The 18,363-nt window shown below is 39.0% G+C and overlaps 2 protein-coding genes across 2 annotated transcripts in view; both read left to right on the top strand.

Moving 5' to 3' along the window:
• The window catches only part of CD82 (CD82 molecule), a 346,751-nt gene that overhangs the window by 62,982 nt on the left and 265,406 nt on the right, over positions 1-18,363 (top strand). The gene's annotated exons all lie outside the window — the stretch shown is intronic.
• EXT2 (exostosin glycosyltransferase 2) overlaps positions 1-18,363 on the top strand; it is a 93,028-nt gene that overhangs the window by 70,963 nt on the left and 3,702 nt on the right. The window contains exons 10-13 of the mRNA XM_069857904.1: positions 3,156-3,322; positions 11,081-11,224; positions 11,756-11,884; positions 13,083-13,165. Coding sequence (XP_069714005.1) covers positions 3,156-3,322; positions 11,081-11,224; positions 11,756-11,884; positions 13,083-13,165 — 523 coding nt within the window. The remainder of the gene's footprint in view (positions 1-3,155; positions 3,323-11,080; positions 11,225-11,755; positions 11,885-13,082; positions 13,166-18,363) is intronic.

Here is an 18,363-nt window from a genome sequence, read left to right as displayed (position 1 = left end):
CCATGGTCTACGAGACCATCCAGATAGAGGTAGATTTTGCAGTCACTTTTTCAATCTCTCAGGAAAAAACTCAGGATAAGAAGCCAAATACAATTTTTTCCAGTAACTATCACTCTATGTTTCTTCTCCTTTCTTTTGTCTGCCCGTGCATGCTAGTCCTTCTTTCTAAAATACAGTTCCAAGGAAAAATGATGGTTGAAGACTCTTAGAGTGGTCTGGAATTATGGCTTTTCCCAGTGAAGTAGTGTTTGGACTGCAATGCCTTTATACATTGTGCCACTCTGTGTTTTATTTGAGTATTGTGTGAGCTGTTAAATCTGAGAGGCTCAGTGTTAATGAGGATGTGGGCGTTCATTCCCAGGAGAAAGTTTTACTTGTACACATTCATAGGTTCATAGAGTTTGAGGCAGAAGGGATGATAAGATCATGTGGGTTGACCTGTAGGTTGACCACGTCACCTTTCTTTTCAATCCAGTGACTTCTATCTAACTTGAGCATGTCTTCTGTAATAATACCCAGACTTGTTCAAAGACAAGATGCACACAATCAACTGTTGTCCTTATTAGCTTCCACCAGAGGTTAACCAATGTTACTATTAAAAATGTCTCCCTTATGTATACTTCAAATTTGCCTGGCTTCAGATTACAGTTGTTTTTTGGTTAAGTCTTTCTCTAGTTGGTTAGGGATGTGCGGCTTTTTTCTTCCTGTGTACATACTGGTACATGTTAATCAAACCCACATTTTGTTCCTTCTTTTAATATGCTAAGCAGGTCAGTTTCCAAGTTCTGCCATAAGACATTTTCTCCTGCCCTCAAATAATTTAATTGGTTCTTTCCTACACCATTTCCAGTGTTTTAACATGCTTTGAAAAATGCAAACACGAGAATCAAACAGTGCTTTAGCATGCATCTGACTACATCTGCATATAGGAAAAAAATCCCCTCTGTTCTCCCTGCATAATTTCTTACTATTTAGTCATCTACATACAAAGAATTGCATTAATTCATTTTGCCCGAACAGCGTTCTGAGAACTGAGGTCCACTCTGACCCCTTAATCCTTTTCAGCAGCTGCTTTTAGGGAGAAGGTTGCCTTGGTCCTAGTGTTTAGCTGTGTATCGAATTGTGTCAGTCTGGGTTTTTTTTGTTCAAAAGCACCTAGTTTACTAAGCAGTCCAGAGTGCTCCACTTGACCTTATTGTTCTCACTGTTTTTCATGTCTCAAGGTTTTGTGTCACTTGCAGATTGCACTGGCAATTTATATGTATTTCAGATCACTGATGAAAATTTTGGTGGCTTCAGATCCAGTATCAGTTCTTAGAGCCTCCACTTATCATACAGAATCACAGACTGGCTGAGCTTGCAAACGATCTCTGGAAATCATCCTGTCCAAGCCCCTTGTGCAAGCAGTATCACCTGAGGCAGGTTGCATAGGACCATCTCCAAATAGCTTTTGAATATTTCCAAGGGTGGAGACTCCACCACCTTCCTGGGCAACCTGTGCTGGTGCTCAGTCATCCTCACAGTGAAAAAGCATTTGCTCATATTCAGAGGCAAATTCCTGCATGCATTTCAGTATGCAACCATTGTGACTGGTCCTGCCACTGTGCACCAGTCTTCTTTACACCTTCCCTTCAGGTGTATGTACACCTCTTTGAGCCTTCTCTTCTCCAGACTAAACAGTCTTAGCGCTTTCCACCTTTCCTCATAGGAGATACTCCAGTGCTTTCATCATATGTTTGAACCTCTGCTGGACTGTTCAGTATGTCCATGTCTCTATTGTACTGAGGAGCCCAGAACTGGACACAGTACTACAGCTGTGGCCTCACCAGTGCTGAGTGGAGTAGAAGGATCACCTCCCTCGAGGTGTATACTTATACACATTTTCTTTTAACACAGAGAACAACTTAAATATTCTGAGCAGTCACTTTGTAGTTGATCTGAAGTATTTTCACTTATTTTTCTTATCATACACCGTTGTCATCCCCTCCATTTCACCAGTTTAAGGAGTTCCAGTGTTTGTCTATCTACTGTTCACAATGTACTTAGACTCATCTTACAATGCTCTCTTTTACCTCAGATTTTCATTAAAATATATAGTTATTGTGAAATATGGAAGAAACCAACATTTATACTTGTTTAGCTATTAATTAAACTACTTTTTGATGAATTGGTGCTTTGGGGATGCATCATGCTGTAATAATGGCTACTGTTAAGCTTTGTGCTAGAAAATGTGTATGGTTAAATATGTGCATTAAGAAGTAATGTTTAATAGCCAGTCTTTAATTGTGTTTCTATTAGCTTGGTGCTGTATATTTATGCTGGCAGTTATATTTTTGTAGGAATAGGATTTTGAAAATTTTTGAATGCATGCAAATGCATGCAGAAACTGTTAATGTGACACTTAAGTTGCTACTTTTTAAACACAGAGCAATAAATGGAAATCTGATCTCATTGTAGAGTGAATTAGATCCAGTTTTGTATCTACAAGGAGTTTTTGTTGCTGATTAAAGCATCATTTGATGTAAAGTTTCATGATATGTATCCCAGTGCTCTACTTGTAAGGATATTATAGGACACGGGTAATTATTAACATTATCACTGACACTTAGGACTTCAAAGATGAAAGAAATTACTCATACACAGAATCTATTCCTTAACTGTCAATAGTGATTAATACTTTAGGTGTATCTAGATTTTTTTAATTGATATAATAAAATTAATTTTTCTCAGTGCTAGATAGAACTAACATTCTATTTCAAATTCTTTATGACCCTGAACTCGCAGTCAGTGTTTGCATACTGCTGCCTCAAATTGTTTTAAGTAGTTGCAGTTGAATAAAGTATCTTTTCTTGCTGTGTGTCCTAAACCAATACTTAGTATTGCTGATTCTTGTTATGGGATTATAGCAGATTGCTATTTTGGGGAAGCTATCCACAATATAGCTGTCTGTGAAGCTCTTCATAGACAGCAAAAGGGGGAAAAGTAGCTGAACTTCTGTCTCTTGCTTTCGTATGCTTACATGTTGCCTAACTGAAAGCTTTTGTTTAAGATGTGAAGGGGAAAAAAGAGTAAAGAGGAGCTAAGACAGATATGGAGACTTGGTCAGAAGGAAAGTATAATGCTAAATTCCATTTGTTTAAATTTTTCCTCTCTAGATTCCCTCTGGCCAAAAATTCGTGTTCCCTTGAAAGTTGTTAGGACTGCAGAAAACAAACTTAGTAACCGCTTCTTCCCTTATGATGAGATTGAAACAGAAGCAGTGTTGGCTATTGATGATGATATCATTATGCTAACCTCAGATGAACTCCAGTTTGGCTATGAGGTAAGTGAATTGTTTTTTTCCTGTCTCTTAGGCTGTCCACTTCAACATTGCATTGTATGAAGTGGAGGAATCACTGTAAAATCTGCTGATTCAGATTGTTGCATCTTTCTTTACCCTAACAGTTCAATGCTGACTGAAATATTTCTTAGATAGTCATTACTTTACAGAAAAAACTACCAGCTAACGGAAAATTTTTGATAATTGAAACAATAATGCCAAGAGACTCAAGAAAATGTTGTGTAATTGGTGCAATGGTAGCAGTCTGGAGACTGTGAGTCATCTTCTTAAAAGTTTCAGACAGTTTTCAGACAAATCAGAAGTGCTATCCAAGTTAACATGTCTTGATGGACAAGACAAGTTTCAGAGATTAAGTGTTGAGAACAGAGGAGGCCTCTTGAGGACATGCCGAAGTGAGGTGGAGTGCAGTGAAAAGAGAAGCTGAAGAATGTGAAGGGGACGCATGTATCGTATGCCTGAAATGGCAAAGCTTCAACAGCTGCTGTTGTAGTGGGTCTATCAACAAAAAGAAAGTTTGTTCAAATCAGTTACTCATGGCAGTACAAAGAGGTAAAAGCCCTTATAGGCATTTGAGTTAATTCTTAAAAAGTGTACTTCCTTAAAGCAATACTTGCTGTCTTCCTTCCAAAACTTTGTCTTGAATGAGTTAATTTTTGTCTTCTATTTGTAGTAGAATATATGACACATTCCATAATCTGTTATTACTGTTATGTGTGCATTTAAGCCAAACATGCTATATTTGTAAATAAATCTGAACCATTAGAAAATGTAATATCATATTTTAAGGAAGGTTTGAATCATTTAGTCACACCTGTACCTGCGATATCAAAATTAAAACTGTGGGCTTCATACATGAGAGTTAGAGCAAGAAACTGTTGCCTAAATTGAGTGAAATAATTAAAATCAATTATCTAAAGGGCAGAAAGCAAATTAGATAGAATCATAGAATCCCAGAATAGTTTGGGTTGGAAGGGACCTTAAAGATCATCCAGTTCCAACCCCCCTGCCATGGGCAGGGACACCTCCCGCTATATCAGCCTGTCCAAGGCCCCATCCAGCCTGGCCTTGAACACCTCCAGGGATGGAGCGGCCACAGCTTCCCTGGGCAACCTGTGCCAGTGCCTCACCACCCTCATGGTGAAGAAATTCTTCCTTATGTCTAGTCTAAATCTGCCCCTCTCCAGTTTATGCTCGTTGTCCCTAGTCCTATCAGTACAAGCCTTTGTAAACAGTTCCTCCCCAGCTTGTAGCCCCTTTCAGGTATTGGAAGGTTGCTATAAGATCTCCTCGGAGCCTTCTCTTCTCCAGGCTGAACAAGCCCAGCTCTCTCAACCTGTCCTTGTATGGGAGGTGCTCCAGCCCTCTGATCATCTTCATAGCCCTCCTCTGGACCCATTTCAATGGCTCCATATCCTTTTTATGTTGAGGATTCCAGAACTGGACACAGTACTCCAGATTAGGTCTCACAAGAGAGGAGTACAGGGGCAGAATTACCTCTCTTGACCAGCTGGCCGTGCTTCTTTTGATGCAGCCCAGGAGATGGTTGGCCTTCTGTGCTGTGAGCACGCGTTGCTGGTTCATGTTGAGCTTCTCATCAGTCAGGACCCCCAAGTTCTTCTCTGCAGGGCAGCTCTCAATCATACCATCCCCCATCCTGTATTAAAATTGGGGATTTCCCTGATGCAGGTGCAGAACCTTCCGCTTGGCCTTGTTGAACCTCATGAGTTTCTCACAGGCTCACTTCTCCAGCCTGTCCAGTTCCCTCTGGATGACGTACCATTCTTCCACTGTGGCAACTGCATGTGTTAGTGATAGTGATAGTTGTCGTTTTTAACCATCTTAAAGAATATATTTCTTTTAAGAGATATTGCAAGTATTTCTTTAATGTGAATACATGCATGGTAAGATAGGTTCTTTCTCTCTCTTAAGTGAAAGGCACTGTTAGCAAGTAATGAGCTTTTGGACTCAAGAAATGACTTGCGGTAATGTAGGTATGCTGATTTAATAACAAAGATGTTAAGTAGTGGAGACAGAGGTTTAATCTGTCACGTGTGTCTCCAGAAAGGAAATACTTCCCTTGCCAGGTTAAGAGCAACAGGTTAGTATATGAAGTGTGGAAGATGGAATGAAGAGAAGACAACTAAAGGGGGGGGGGGGGTTGGCCACATATGCCTCCTGTGTGCTCTGTTGTCTACACTGAATGTTTTAAGCACTGCATTGCAACAGCAGAGCAATTGAGTGTTGGCAGTTCTGCAAGCTGATTTACTTTTTTTTGTCTGTGTTGATGCTGTAACTACTAGTTTTGAGGGTGAACTGATGGGATGAAAAGTAGAAAATCCATAATGTGCATGCTATGTAAATCCTGGCTCCATTTGCAGTTTGATTTTCATTGAACTGTCACAAAGTAAATAAAATTAAGTTTTATAAAAACTTAAGTGACTGTGTGAGAAGTTTCAAATCAATCTCTGCTACTGGCAAAGCAGGCTTGGTGGGCTTTGAAACAGAGACTCAAACTGCAGCTGAGTTTCAGCTGTGTCAACCAGGAGTTGTGAGAAATAGAACTCTGTTACTCGTGTGTCTGAAGCATTAATTTAAACATTCTCAATAGAGAATATCTATAACTTCACGTATATTGAGTCTGGCTGCTTAGGCAGGAAAGGATTATCCTCATGAAAAAAAAAAAAAGGAGGCAAAGATAAGTTGATGTGAATTCCACTGTAGTCAGTGTGATTAGGTGGCAGTTGGGACTTAGAACTCTTCATCCTCCGGTCTAGTTGTTGGCCTATGCTGGCTAATTTATTGGCCTTCTGTGGACCATATGCATTGGTTGCAGGGACTATATGAGTAACAGTTCTTGCATTTGGTATGTGAATGTAACTGTTTGGACAAGAGATTGTTTAGTCTGGCAGATTAACACCTATTGGGTTTGCAGTTTTTTGTGTTTTATGATAAATCCTATTCCTTTTTTATTCTGGGAATTCAGCTTACTACACAGCCACATCAATGGAAAACCAAAATGCCTTACTGAGCAAATGCATGGGTAGCTTGAATCCTTGTATTTTGAGATTGCTTTTTTCCCCTCTGTAAAATAAATTAGTAGAAATGTCTTTGAATAAAGAAACACAGAGGATTAATTTATAAATACACAATTTTGCTCATATAGAGGGTGGGTGATGTAGTTCCCTACCCTCTGGCATAGAAATCAGTGGCTGAAGATTGATCTTTCCTGTCCCTGAGTGTCTGTGACTTGCTTGACAGGCCTGAGCTGGCTCCCAGATGTTTAAATTGTCCTCAGCCTGTGATAATTTATTTATCTGTTTATGTGTGTTACCAGAAAAGTGTATCTCAAGCTCTTGTCTCATTTGCAAGGGAATCCAGAGGGAACAGTAGCTGCATATAATGTTACTAGAAAGTTTTCTTTTAGAAGTATGTCTGCTTCTGCTTTGGTCGTAAGAAGGGCTGGAAACGTGACATTCAGTAATTTTCTTTTCTCCTCTTGACATCCTTGAGACTTTACATTTAAACATGTGGCAAAACCCTCTCTGTCACAGACTTGTCTGAATGTATAGAGCAAGTCTGAAAAAAAACCAGGGAACTTTGATCTCTGTACACTTTCAGCCATAAAAATTATAGTAACACTCAAAATGTCAGACATTTTTTACTTGCTAAAAGTGAACTATTATGGTACAGTGATTTATGACATTGAGTAAATCTGTTGGAGCAAGCAGAAAAATAGTCCCTGTGTGCTGCTGTATTAAGGTAAGCAGAAGAATACTCATGACATTCTGACTTTGAAAAAAGTATTTCTGTCGAGTTACATGATGAAATCACAGGCGTGACTTGGAGCACTGGAAAAAAAACTGTTAGGGCTAAACAACTTTTTCCTCACTTGCCAATCTTTGTTTTTCACAGAGGGAATGTCAGAGAGACCAAAAAAAAAGGAGCGAGTATTTAGATTATGATAAAATAGAGCAGAACCATTGGCTGCTCTTGAAGTGTTTGGTGTTTGAATGTGAGGCTGAAAGCGTGTGTTGTAGTGTTCCCACCTCTGCATCTCAGTTGGCCTCAGGGCAGATGGCTTAGGATTTCTGTCACCCTGAAAAGTAAGGATAGCTGTTTCCAAGTATGAAGTTTATGAAGATTTCTTGTGATGTACTTATGCAGCGCTTTAATAAATACACTTTGTAAGGACACAGCAATAATAGACATAATCTAAATTGGGATTATTGCTCTGATTCCATGGTTTTTGGTCATAGAAAATATTCTTTAGTGCATTGCTAAGTTTGTGGGGGTTTTGTTGAAAACTTTTTGACTTCTGCAGGTAGATGATTCTGTGTCATAGCTGTTTTTCAGCACTTCATGTCACTAGCATTCTTTTAAAAAAAAATCAACTCTCTGATGAATTGCATATTTTGCTAGGCTAAAATAATCATGAAATTTGAATGCCTTCTTTAGAAGAATTCTTCCATACCGATTTTGATTTTTAAAACTGTATTTTTCAATGTTCCTTTGTAGGAGGAATAATAAAACTGGTTACCAAAAGACTTCTCCATGGGTAACTGCTGGCTATATTCAAAGCTCTTCTTCAAATTTAGTTTAGTTGCCAAATTGTGTGCATGTGAAGTACCACTTATTTTTTAATGGGCTTTCTGTTTTTTTCTTTAGTAACAGTATAAGCTATCCTTTTCAGGACTGGGGGAGAATTAAGACTGGATAGGGATCTAGGAAGAGTGAAGGAATACTGATTGATGGGGTTTTCTTTCATTCATAGAGGGTAGTCAGCATTCATTCTTGCACCATTGCTGTGGTAGCTTTAAAGATGCTAATTATTTTTCTTTGTTAAATGTTAAAATTTTCTGGTTGTAATTAGCCAGTTCCCAAAGTTCCATGTGACTTAATACAGTCCAGTAAATTTAATGCATAAATGTTAGAGTGTATTCTGGAAAAGGAAGTGCTTCCCTCTCCTTTGGCTACATGGAGGTTGAGCTGTGGCAGCTGATCTGATGGCAGAGCAAAACAATACAGAGAGTTGAGGCTAGGAGGCAGAGAGAACTGTGGAGAGGTGAGACTGGAGGGTGCTTTAGCTAGACTGCTTGTGTCGCTTGGGGAACTCAACTTGGAAACAAAATTACTACCATTTTCTCTTGCTGTCTTTTTTTCAAGATTTTTAGTAAAACTAACAAGTAAGAATTTCTGTTTTAATTTTCATCTGGAAGATACTTTGTCCAAAAAATTTGTCTTCAGGATTGTCTAGCAGAGTCGTCAGAATATTGTCCCCAAAGAAGCATACCTCCTCTTCACTTGGCAGTGTGTTTTGCCTTGGATGTGTCCCTTACCAGTACTAAATCAGGCTATCCTTCTTTAGCCTGAGAAAGCTAATAAGATCACTGGCTAAAATGGAATGTATTCATAACAGGCTAATAAATTATAGGCAGTCATCAAACAAGAAAATAGATGGTAGTATAAAATAGAAAGTAGTATAAGAATCGTGACCACTATTTGTATTCTGAAAGCTTCCTTATAAGCTGTAGCTGTATATATTTATTTTGGCGCAAAACATGTGTATGGATTTGGGAAGTGAGCTAGATGCAGCTATTTGGAGCCTTTCCAGGAATTACCATTGAATGAGCTAGTGATGAACATTAAGAAAAAGCCAAGCTTTCTGCTGACTTAGATCCCTTTTAAAAGTAATGCTGTCGTTTAAAACAGCCAAGTTATTTTTCAAATGCATCAAACAGACAATTTTTGGAGATCTGAATTGGGGTAGGATTGAGCTTTACAGTGATACAAAGAGATCTGTGTGAGTAACATGTTTTTGGCTTTTATTTTATGTTGTTTGGCAAAAACTAGAAGGGATATGAACATACAGTTCTGTGTTGTGAAAGCACTTGGAAAGCAGTAGCTGAGTTTAATCTTTCTTTCAGCTGCCTTTAATGTATGTATGCTATTACTCCTAGAAGAATTCTTAGCCCAGTACAGCGCAGATCTGTACTGTTCTGTCTAATCCTTTGTTGGGCCTCAGTGGCTTATGTGATGGTGCCTTTCAGCAGCTGGGAGATGGACATTTTAATAGTCAGGCATAAAAAAAAAAAAGAAAATTAAATAATTAAATTTTTTTAATCCTAGAGAGTGAGGATTAAAATTTTGGAGGAGAGAGTGGCTGTACTTTTGGGTTTTGGTTCTTTATTAATGTTTTTGACATCATGTCAAAATAGGTATCTCAAGCCCTTACTGGCTTGCCTGCCAAAAATATGTATTTTTTTTAATTACCTGATGGCACTAACTTGTAACAAAGTTCTATGAATTCTCTTCCTTGAACTCCAGATCATCTGTGCTTTCAAGAGTCTTCTGTGTTAGTCTCTTGTCCTATCTAAATACTATCTAACTGCTTGTGCCCTGCAACTATCTAGAAAGATTGATTACTGGATAAAGTACAAGTTGGGGAGTTGGAAGATCTGGTTCCCATTCTTGTTTCCTGTATGATTTTTGGCAGGTTTCTTCATCTGTACATTTGAAATAATAACTGCTCTTGTCATGGGATTCTGAAGCTATATTAACTGACAGCAGCAAAATGTGTTGAGATATGTAGGTAAAAAGGTACATAGTAATGCAAAATCACAGCAATGAAGATACAGAAGCAGTAACTTAAAGCTGATTGGCTTATCATATTTACTTTGACCAAATAACTTGCATGGAGTCCTTATAGTCCAGGCTCCCCAGCCAAAGCACTGCTGCGTAGAAGGTGCCCAGAGTGAGCTGCCAGTGAGGGGAGATTTGCAGCATGGTGGAATTCCAGATAACGTGTGCTTTATTGCAAATTGAACTGTAAGATTCCATTGCCTTTTGTACAGAGAAAAGAGGTTTGTTACTAAAGAGGCTGTTGTGGATTTATGAGATATTTGGTTGTTATTGATCTTGCATACACAATACAATTTGGGTATGTGTTTATTTACATACTACTTCATTATTGATGAGCAAAACAACGTACTGTGTATTTAGCAAGCAAATAGCATTCAGACCCTTCTAAGCAATTATAATCCTGTCTCCCTTTACTCCTAACGCAAAAATTGTCCATTTTTAATGTGGCCAGCAGGGTGGAGAACTGGGGTTGTGTTAATGATGCCCTTCTCCTTGTACTTGTCTGCTGTGTTTGATCCTGTGGTCAGCTACAAAATAATGTATGGAGTGACAGGGATGGTATCTTGATTGTATCCAGCTGTCTGGAACCAAGTCAAGGGCAAAGAGGCCTTCCATGTAGCAGTAGATCCATCTGAACAGCCAGTAAAGAATATGAGAAATATTAAAATATAAGCCTGTTTTAAGCCTGTTCCTACTAAAGGAAGTGGATTGGTTAGATTCAAAGCCAGCTGTGAAAGTAGTTAGGTTGCAGCCATATCTACTGAAGTTAACATCAAAAGTTCCATTTTAATTGTGCTTGGGTTTAATTATTGTTAAAATCTTTTCTGAATAGTAGGTTGTATTTCTCAATTACTAGGTTTTAGTGACCTTTTGCTCTGTGGTGTGGCTTCACTGAGTTGTAAGGTCCTTTCAAAGCAAGCTTAAGCTTTTTCATACTTCTTCCAGGCAGTTCTCAATTTCAAGAATTGACTCAGAACAACTGAAATGGTCCTAGCACCTCTGTAACTCTGTCTTCCCAAAGCAGACATGTTGCATGCACACATTTGCATTTGCTTGCCTTGCAAGCCTGGTTTGCAGTGTGTCATGTCTTTTTCTCTTCAGGTTTGGCGTGAGTTCCCTGACAGGTTGGTTGGGTATCCAGGCCGCCTGCATCTCTGGGACCATGAGATGAACAAATGGAAATATGAATCAGAATGGACCAATGAAGTCTCAATGGTGCTCACTGGCGCAGCATTTTATCACAAGGTAATATACAACTTGTATACTAATGTACAGCATAAACCTTTTTTAGAGAGTTAAATGTGTTTCTGTCATTGTTCTGTGAGTTTTTTGTGGTATAATGATTATGTTTTCCATAAGAATCAAGAACCAATTGCCAACTTACCCTAAGCCTCTTTATCCTTCAGTTGCTGTGGAAATAACAGATTTGTCTGTCTGTAAAATAAAACTGTTACCTTTATGAACTTACAGAAGAACTCTTGCCGGTTTGCATGACTTTTAACTATAACACATAGTGAATTTTACAGTGAATGTAGCTAAGGAATGAAAACTGATTGTAAAGAAATATGTGTGCTGGTTAAGAAAGATGTAACCATGCAATTAAGCATCCCAAAATGGTTTTCTATGTGCTAAAGCAGTCCTCGGCTGAAGGCAGTATTACAGTTTACCCATAATCCACCCTTAGCTACCTGCTGTTCAGTGACTGAAGTATTTAGAATCTTACAGTTACTGCATCTGTATCTAAAATTATCTTCTCTTGCTTCATCTGTCCTGCAGTATTTCAACTATCTTTACACCTACAAAATGCCTGGAGACATCAAGAACTGGGTGGATGCTCATATGAACTGTGAAGATATTGCCATGAATTTTCTAGTGGCAAATGTCACGGGCAAATCTGTCATTAAGGTGGGGCTTTTCTGCAGTTTAACTTTACGATGCTTAAAAGCTTTCTATGCATGATGTACATACTCATAAATTTCTTTAGTAGTAGAAGTATTACATCTTCTTGCCTTTTCCCTCATTTACCCCGCTATGGTGTCTTGTTCTCCTTCTATGGTAGAAAAGCCCTTTCAGTAAAACTAATGTGCTAACTGGGAACAGAGAATTGTTTTTCTACCAGTTGTATCTGGTGGTTATTTTAGACATCAAGATGAGGTATGAAAAAGATATTTTAAACGATAGCTATATTTATGTGTGTGTGTGTATATATATACTACATACATATATTTTAACTATCAGAGATCACTAGAGGAAAGAGAGTGCCAACTGTCCACAGCTCACTCAGTCATGGCGTGACAACAGCTGATTTATAGGAATGTTAATTGCAAGAATGTTAATTGCAAGATCAGCTTTAAATGAAGTTTTTATCCCTGAATTAATTTCCTGACATGTTTCAACACGTTTTCACGTCTGGACATTCACTCTGTACTTTCATTTCAAAGCGTGTCAACTTAGAATGAGTTTTAGAGGCCACCAGGCGTTCCTTCGGTTAGCAGGGTCCTTTTTCCCATCTGTCCATCACCATTTACTGGGACTGGTTGCTGCATTTCCTAGAACAGCCTTTAGAAGATAAAGTGTGTGGTTTTGCTGAAAATGGTTTTGAGCTGTATGAGGGCACAGCAGAGTAATTTGGCACCTCTGTGTGATTCGCGGAGTCTTGCAGAGTTTGCCAGTCAGCTATTAACTGGAGTGAGCAAAAGAGCGTCTGTTGGATTAACGTTACGGTGAAGTATGGGAAGCTATATTTCATCGCTGTTATGGCTGCAAGAACAAATGGTGTTTATACAGAGACCTTGGCAGTGAGAAAACAGTCATTAAACAGGAATTAAGGAGCTTGTCATCGCCACTTCTTTTCAGTTACAGAAGGAAAACCCCTCCAAGCCGCTTTTATTGGGCCCCTGTGAATTTTGCAGTCAGCGGGGCCAGATGGAGCTGAATGGAGGAATGGAATGGCTTTTTTTTTTTTTTTAAATCCCCCCCCCCCCACCTTTTTGAGACAGCTCAACTTACACTGCATGTTCAGAGATATTGCACTGCTTTCTGTGAGAAGAGATTAATGTCCCTTCTGTTGATATTTGATGATATCTAGCGTGCCTTTCTGTAGGTGACCCCACGAAAGAAGTTCAAATGTCCAGAATGCACAGCAATTGATGGGTTATCACTGGACCAGACACACATGGTGGAAAGGTGAGTGACCACCCTTTATACCTCACGATTGCCTTGTTCTGATCCCTAGAATCTTATCCTGTGTCTCATTAAATTAGATAGAAAATGCCCACTGATTATATTTTTGTAAATTACTGGTTTTGAAAGAATATCGCATGGATTTGGTAAGCCTAAGTCATTCCTACAACGGATGATGTGACACGGAAAAGTGGACTACTACAAGAAAGGACTTGAGAAGGGCATAATTTTTAGCAGCTTTGCTGTAAAGCATATAGGACACAAATGAAATTCAGGTTGTTAGCAGTACTTTCAGTAACACCATATTTATTTTACCATGGGATATCAACTGCCATGCGTGTGAGGTTTGGGTCTTTTTACCAGACAGTTGCAAGTAGGTAAATTATTAATAATGTTATTTGAGTTGATGTTTGTACATTGTCTTTCCTCCAAAGCTTGTGAAGTACATTGTTTCCACTAATGAAGGACATTTGCCTGCACAATTGTGTGTCACACTTTTTAGCAATGGTAACTTTATTATATTTTTGCAAGAACTGAATTTTGAAACTAAGTATGTATTTGGAAAGGCAGTGAATGTTTAGAGTGAAATACTGAAAATTGGTAATTATAAGAATTGCATCCCCTGCTTTACAGTAAAATGGCTTCCCAGCCTTGACCTAAACTTCCCACTGCCTTGGCTTCTGAATGTGTAAAAGATAGGAAAGTTTTTTCACTTTTACAAAGCTGTTCAACACCTGTACTTGAAAAGGGCCATCTGACAATAAATGTACGTACATTATTAAGTGGAATTGACAAAGGCATTTCACCATAGGCTTTTTGGGCTGTTGCATTTCTCCTGCAAACTTTGGGAAAAATAATTTGCAGCCATAGAATTGATGAGGTTGGTTAGCAGGGCTTAGCCATAGTCAAATCTGACCTGCATTTAAAATCAGTAATTTCAGGTTTGCGGTGAGACACATAACATGGTTATCTTACCAGTTACCATGATTATAATGTAAACAGTTGACTTTTTTCTGTCTTTCTCTACATTGCTTAGCAAATTTAAAGTGTTGTATCCATTTACTGGCCTTTAGCAATAAAAATGATATTTATATATTGTAGTATATGCAGTGAATTACTGCAAAACTGGTTAGTGAGTTGGGAGCTTGCTTACAAGAAGAATGCATGCATGTGTCAGGCTGATGTGCAAACGCATGTTGCACAGCACACACAAACACATGTATAATTTGACTGATTGATTATTAACTGAGCATCATGCCAGGTATTTTGAAGAGCACAACTGCTAAGATTAGTGACAAAGCATTTAGACTAGATGTATAATAAAGCACACAATAATAATGCAAAAACAAGGAATATGCATCTCAGATGTAAAACATAACCGATGAAGAGGATAAAAGTTACTCTGCAGAAAGCTTCTTTAGGAAGGGGGTGGGAGTTTGCAGATCTTAAATGTTAGTTGAGGGGGAAGCAGTGTCTAGCAGTTCTACACTGGCTTACTGGATGGACTACCTGAAGCTGGTGGAGCTTCCTATGATGATACTAGCAGCATTACAACAGTACATAGGAATTTTGGTCATGAACTATGTTCTCATTAAGGTAAACACCATAAAAACAGAAGATGAAAAAGTGCTTTTTGCTCCGAAGTGCATTATGATGCAGAGTAAAGGTCACATTTCCACATCTGTAGCAATTCTTATATCTTCAAAGTAAAGTATCATTGACAGTTTATTGAGAACATGTTTAAACTGTTGCTTTGCTTCTCTGTAGTTTCTAACAGCCTAGATAACTGGCTTGTGGGAAATGTTAGATTAACTGCAAATCCACATACTTTTCTTTGCCTGGCCAAAGGAGTACATGCTAGGAGATAGAGTCTGGGTTCAGGAGAAGAGCTGGGGGATATACAGTTTGAGTGACTTCAGGCTTCATTTTGAAGATAGATAATGCACTGAAACTGCTTGCTATACTGAATAATACCTTCTTGCCCTACCTTCAGTATAAGGGAGTTATTTGAAAATCTGAAAGGGTTTCTCTTTTTGAATCTTGCAAGCTACCTTTTTATTTTACTTTATTATCATTAAGATAGTAAATCATATCAACTCCTAGTGCAAGTTTTCCTAACTCAGCGGTAAGTAAGGCTCTTACGGCTCATGTACATACATATACTAGCTATTTTCAAGGTGAGAAGAGAAGCTGGATGGGAAAAGTGCGTGCATCAGGGAATCCTTTTAATAGTAAAAACGAACAAGTTTGTACAGATAACTTTTCAGTATTCGGTACTGAGAACAATACCTTGGGCTATCACTTGCAGCTTCCCAAAGTGCCTGACTCCATGTTTTTTAGCATTCAGAAATAGCAATCAGGTAGTCTGAGCTAGTTACTTGCCAGGATATCCAGGAATCAGCCTCCTGTTTGTGAAAACAAACAGTTCATCAGGGTTGTCATGGGCACACAACATTTAGTGTTAGATTTCTGATTCAGAAACAGCAGAGGGATGCCCAGCAACTGACTGATGATCTTGTAAGTGTAAAAGCTTTGAGGAGTCAGTTGTGCAGTTCTCTTCAGGAGAGATATGTAACTAACCAGTTCTGTTGGGCCTTTTGGCAATCTCTGCAGAGCCAAAGGATAGATGATTACAGTTGAACTCTCTATCTCATTAGAAGTCTGGGTTTTTTTGACCAATACTGACAGATATTTACAGCAAATCTGGGAAAGCCAACACTGCTCTTTTTCCTGCTGTGTAATTTCTCTGAGATAAATAAAAGAGTTCAGTCCACAGGGTTATCGAGCTCCATCATTAAAATACATTAACTAAAGAAGGCTTTGAAGTAAGAATCCCCTTCTTGCCCTAGGTTAGCTTTTACATCAGGTCATAGAAGAAGCTGTAGAGGGATCTCGTAGTCTTTGTATTTATAGGTACTGTTTAAGCAGCAACAAGTTTTCTACCTTTAGCATCTCTGCGTCTGGCTCTCAAAAATGGAGAGCTCTGTAAAATGCAGCCTAGAGGGCAACTGCCTGTGCAGTAAATACAACAGAGGGCTGAGCTGCTTCTGCAGCAACACATTAACAGCACTGCCTTATTTAGGACATGTAAATATTTGTCAAGAGTCAAGATAGGAAGCCATCCCCTTAAGAGGCAAACTGACCAGGTAACAGCTGGCCAAAGTGACCCTGCCAAAACTATTTTGGTTATAAGGGAGAGGAAACCGATTTAGAGAGACCTTAACAGATAAGAAATTCACTCTGTCTGCCAGGAGTAGCAGGGCTCTAAATTTCTCATTTCTCACAATCTTAATTACTTGTCTGCAAAACTGCCAATACAGCCAAGAAGAATAACTTTCCTCCATGTTAAGATGACATGTTATGTTCTCTTGTCTACCTAGCTTTGAATGTTTAATGTTCTTAATATGCTTTCTGGTTTATATTGTCCAAAAGTGGCAATGGTTTTGGAATTCAGGTGATTTAGTTCAGTGTAGGAGATGAAAATTTGTAAAGAGACGGCTTTCATTCAAACACATTTTGCGGCTTGTATGTGATGGTTTTTTCATCTCAAACAGGCTATTTCATCTTTGAATTTGGTACTGCCCGAGGACTAACTTTTCCAATTCAGCCAGAATTATTAGAATGTATTTATTATTCTTTTTTTTATTTCTTTAACAATGAATTGATTTCTTGGTGGTTAATGATACTGTGCTGGTATGCTTGAGTGGTCTTGCCACTAGAATAAGTTTGGCTGGAGAAGGATTCCATCTTGATATTTTCTCACAAGGCCTCATCTTTGATTTGGGACTATAACCACTGGAGACAAGAGGTCAAGTCTGTCTCCCTATCCATTTAGTTTTGTCTTTTGTTCTGAGGGTGCTGCTTAGTTCCGGTTGTGACAGTGGCTGATCTGATGTGGATACCTGCTATCAGGCAGCAGGCTGAGACAACTAATTCATTTTGCACCAGCCACCAAGCAGCTGTTGCATTACAATGTCTTTCAGTCATTACTGACAGGGGCAGGATTTGAACCAGTAGACCAGAACTATTCTTGTATTCCAGAAACTAGTGAGGGCCAGCACTGTGCAAACTTCTCACATGCACATCTCCCAGTGCATCTTCCTCCTTGCTTCTGAAGTTTTTGCTGTTCCTGCTATGAGACTTCTCCAATGCATACAACCTGGGTTATAGTTAGCCCCGTTTCTCAGAAATAACAGATGATTTGGAAGTTTGACCTTATCTAAAAACCAGATGTCTTTAAAGGATCTTGTGCTGGACATCCCGTAGAGGCAACAGAAACTCCTTAGCGTTCCTGGAGAAAGCACCCAGTTCCTTGGCTCTGTATTATTGTAAGCTTTCTGTGCCTGGGGCCCAAAGCTTACCCTCCTTATGGTTCACCTTGTTATCTCAAACACTGAACAGCTACTTGGGTCTCTTTGCTTCAGTCCTGATGGATGGCTCCTTTGCTGTTTCAAATCTGTTCTACCCTGGAGCAAATAGTGCTTGTGCCAGTTCTAGAAGTTGCTTCCCACTTCACATGGTCTCCTCTCACACTCTTGAGTTCAATTTCATTTGTTTCCTAGTCCAAAAATTTTATTCTGGAGGTACGAAGAAGTATAAGGGAATGAGAAGCTAGCAGAACTACTTTTACCCGTATATATTTTATTGAAGTATCAACCTATATGAAGTAGTTTTCTGACACTTTTCTCAGGCCTGAAATATGACCATTATAGCTTGAAACAGCTATGGAGATGTAGCACTTTAACAACCTGGGCTTTGTGTTTTCCAGTCATTTACGCTAGTTAAGGAGGGAGCCATGGGATGGCTCAGTGGCTGAAGAGTTAAGTTTGAAAACCAGTCTTGCTGTCCCATCTACTTCAAAAGAGCATTTGGGGCAGTGTTGAGCAATCCCCATCACAAAACTGTCACACTCAGTTGGTGTGATTGACCGGGTCTGTTGAGGAAAATTATCCTGGAGCCATAGTGACCCCCTAACCCTTCAAAGAGGTCGGGACAGAGTGCAGTGGTTGGAGAGCGAGAGACCTGCTCTGAGACCGCCTGCAGCACATCAGCGTCTGTAACTGAGTGAAAGTACTCATTTCTTTTCTGATTTCCCTTTTGAACAGTAGAAGAAGCGTGACCTGTTTTCTTGTAGCTTTCCCTGTTATGTATTGGGGACTGTTGTCACGAGTCTTGGTGTCTTAAGTCCTTAAAATCTGTTT

This window comes from Phaenicophaeus curvirostris, chromosome 5 (genome assembly GCF_032191515.1).
Source record: "Phaenicophaeus curvirostris isolate KB17595 chromosome 5, BPBGC_Pcur_1.0, whole genome shotgun sequence".
In the NCBI taxonomy this organism is placed as follows: Eukaryota; Metazoa; Chordata; class Aves; order Cuculiformes; family Cuculidae; genus Phaenicophaeus; species Phaenicophaeus curvirostris.
The sequence above is the reverse complement of the archived record's forward strand: the minus strand, read 5'-3'. Positions and strand labels throughout refer to the sequence as shown.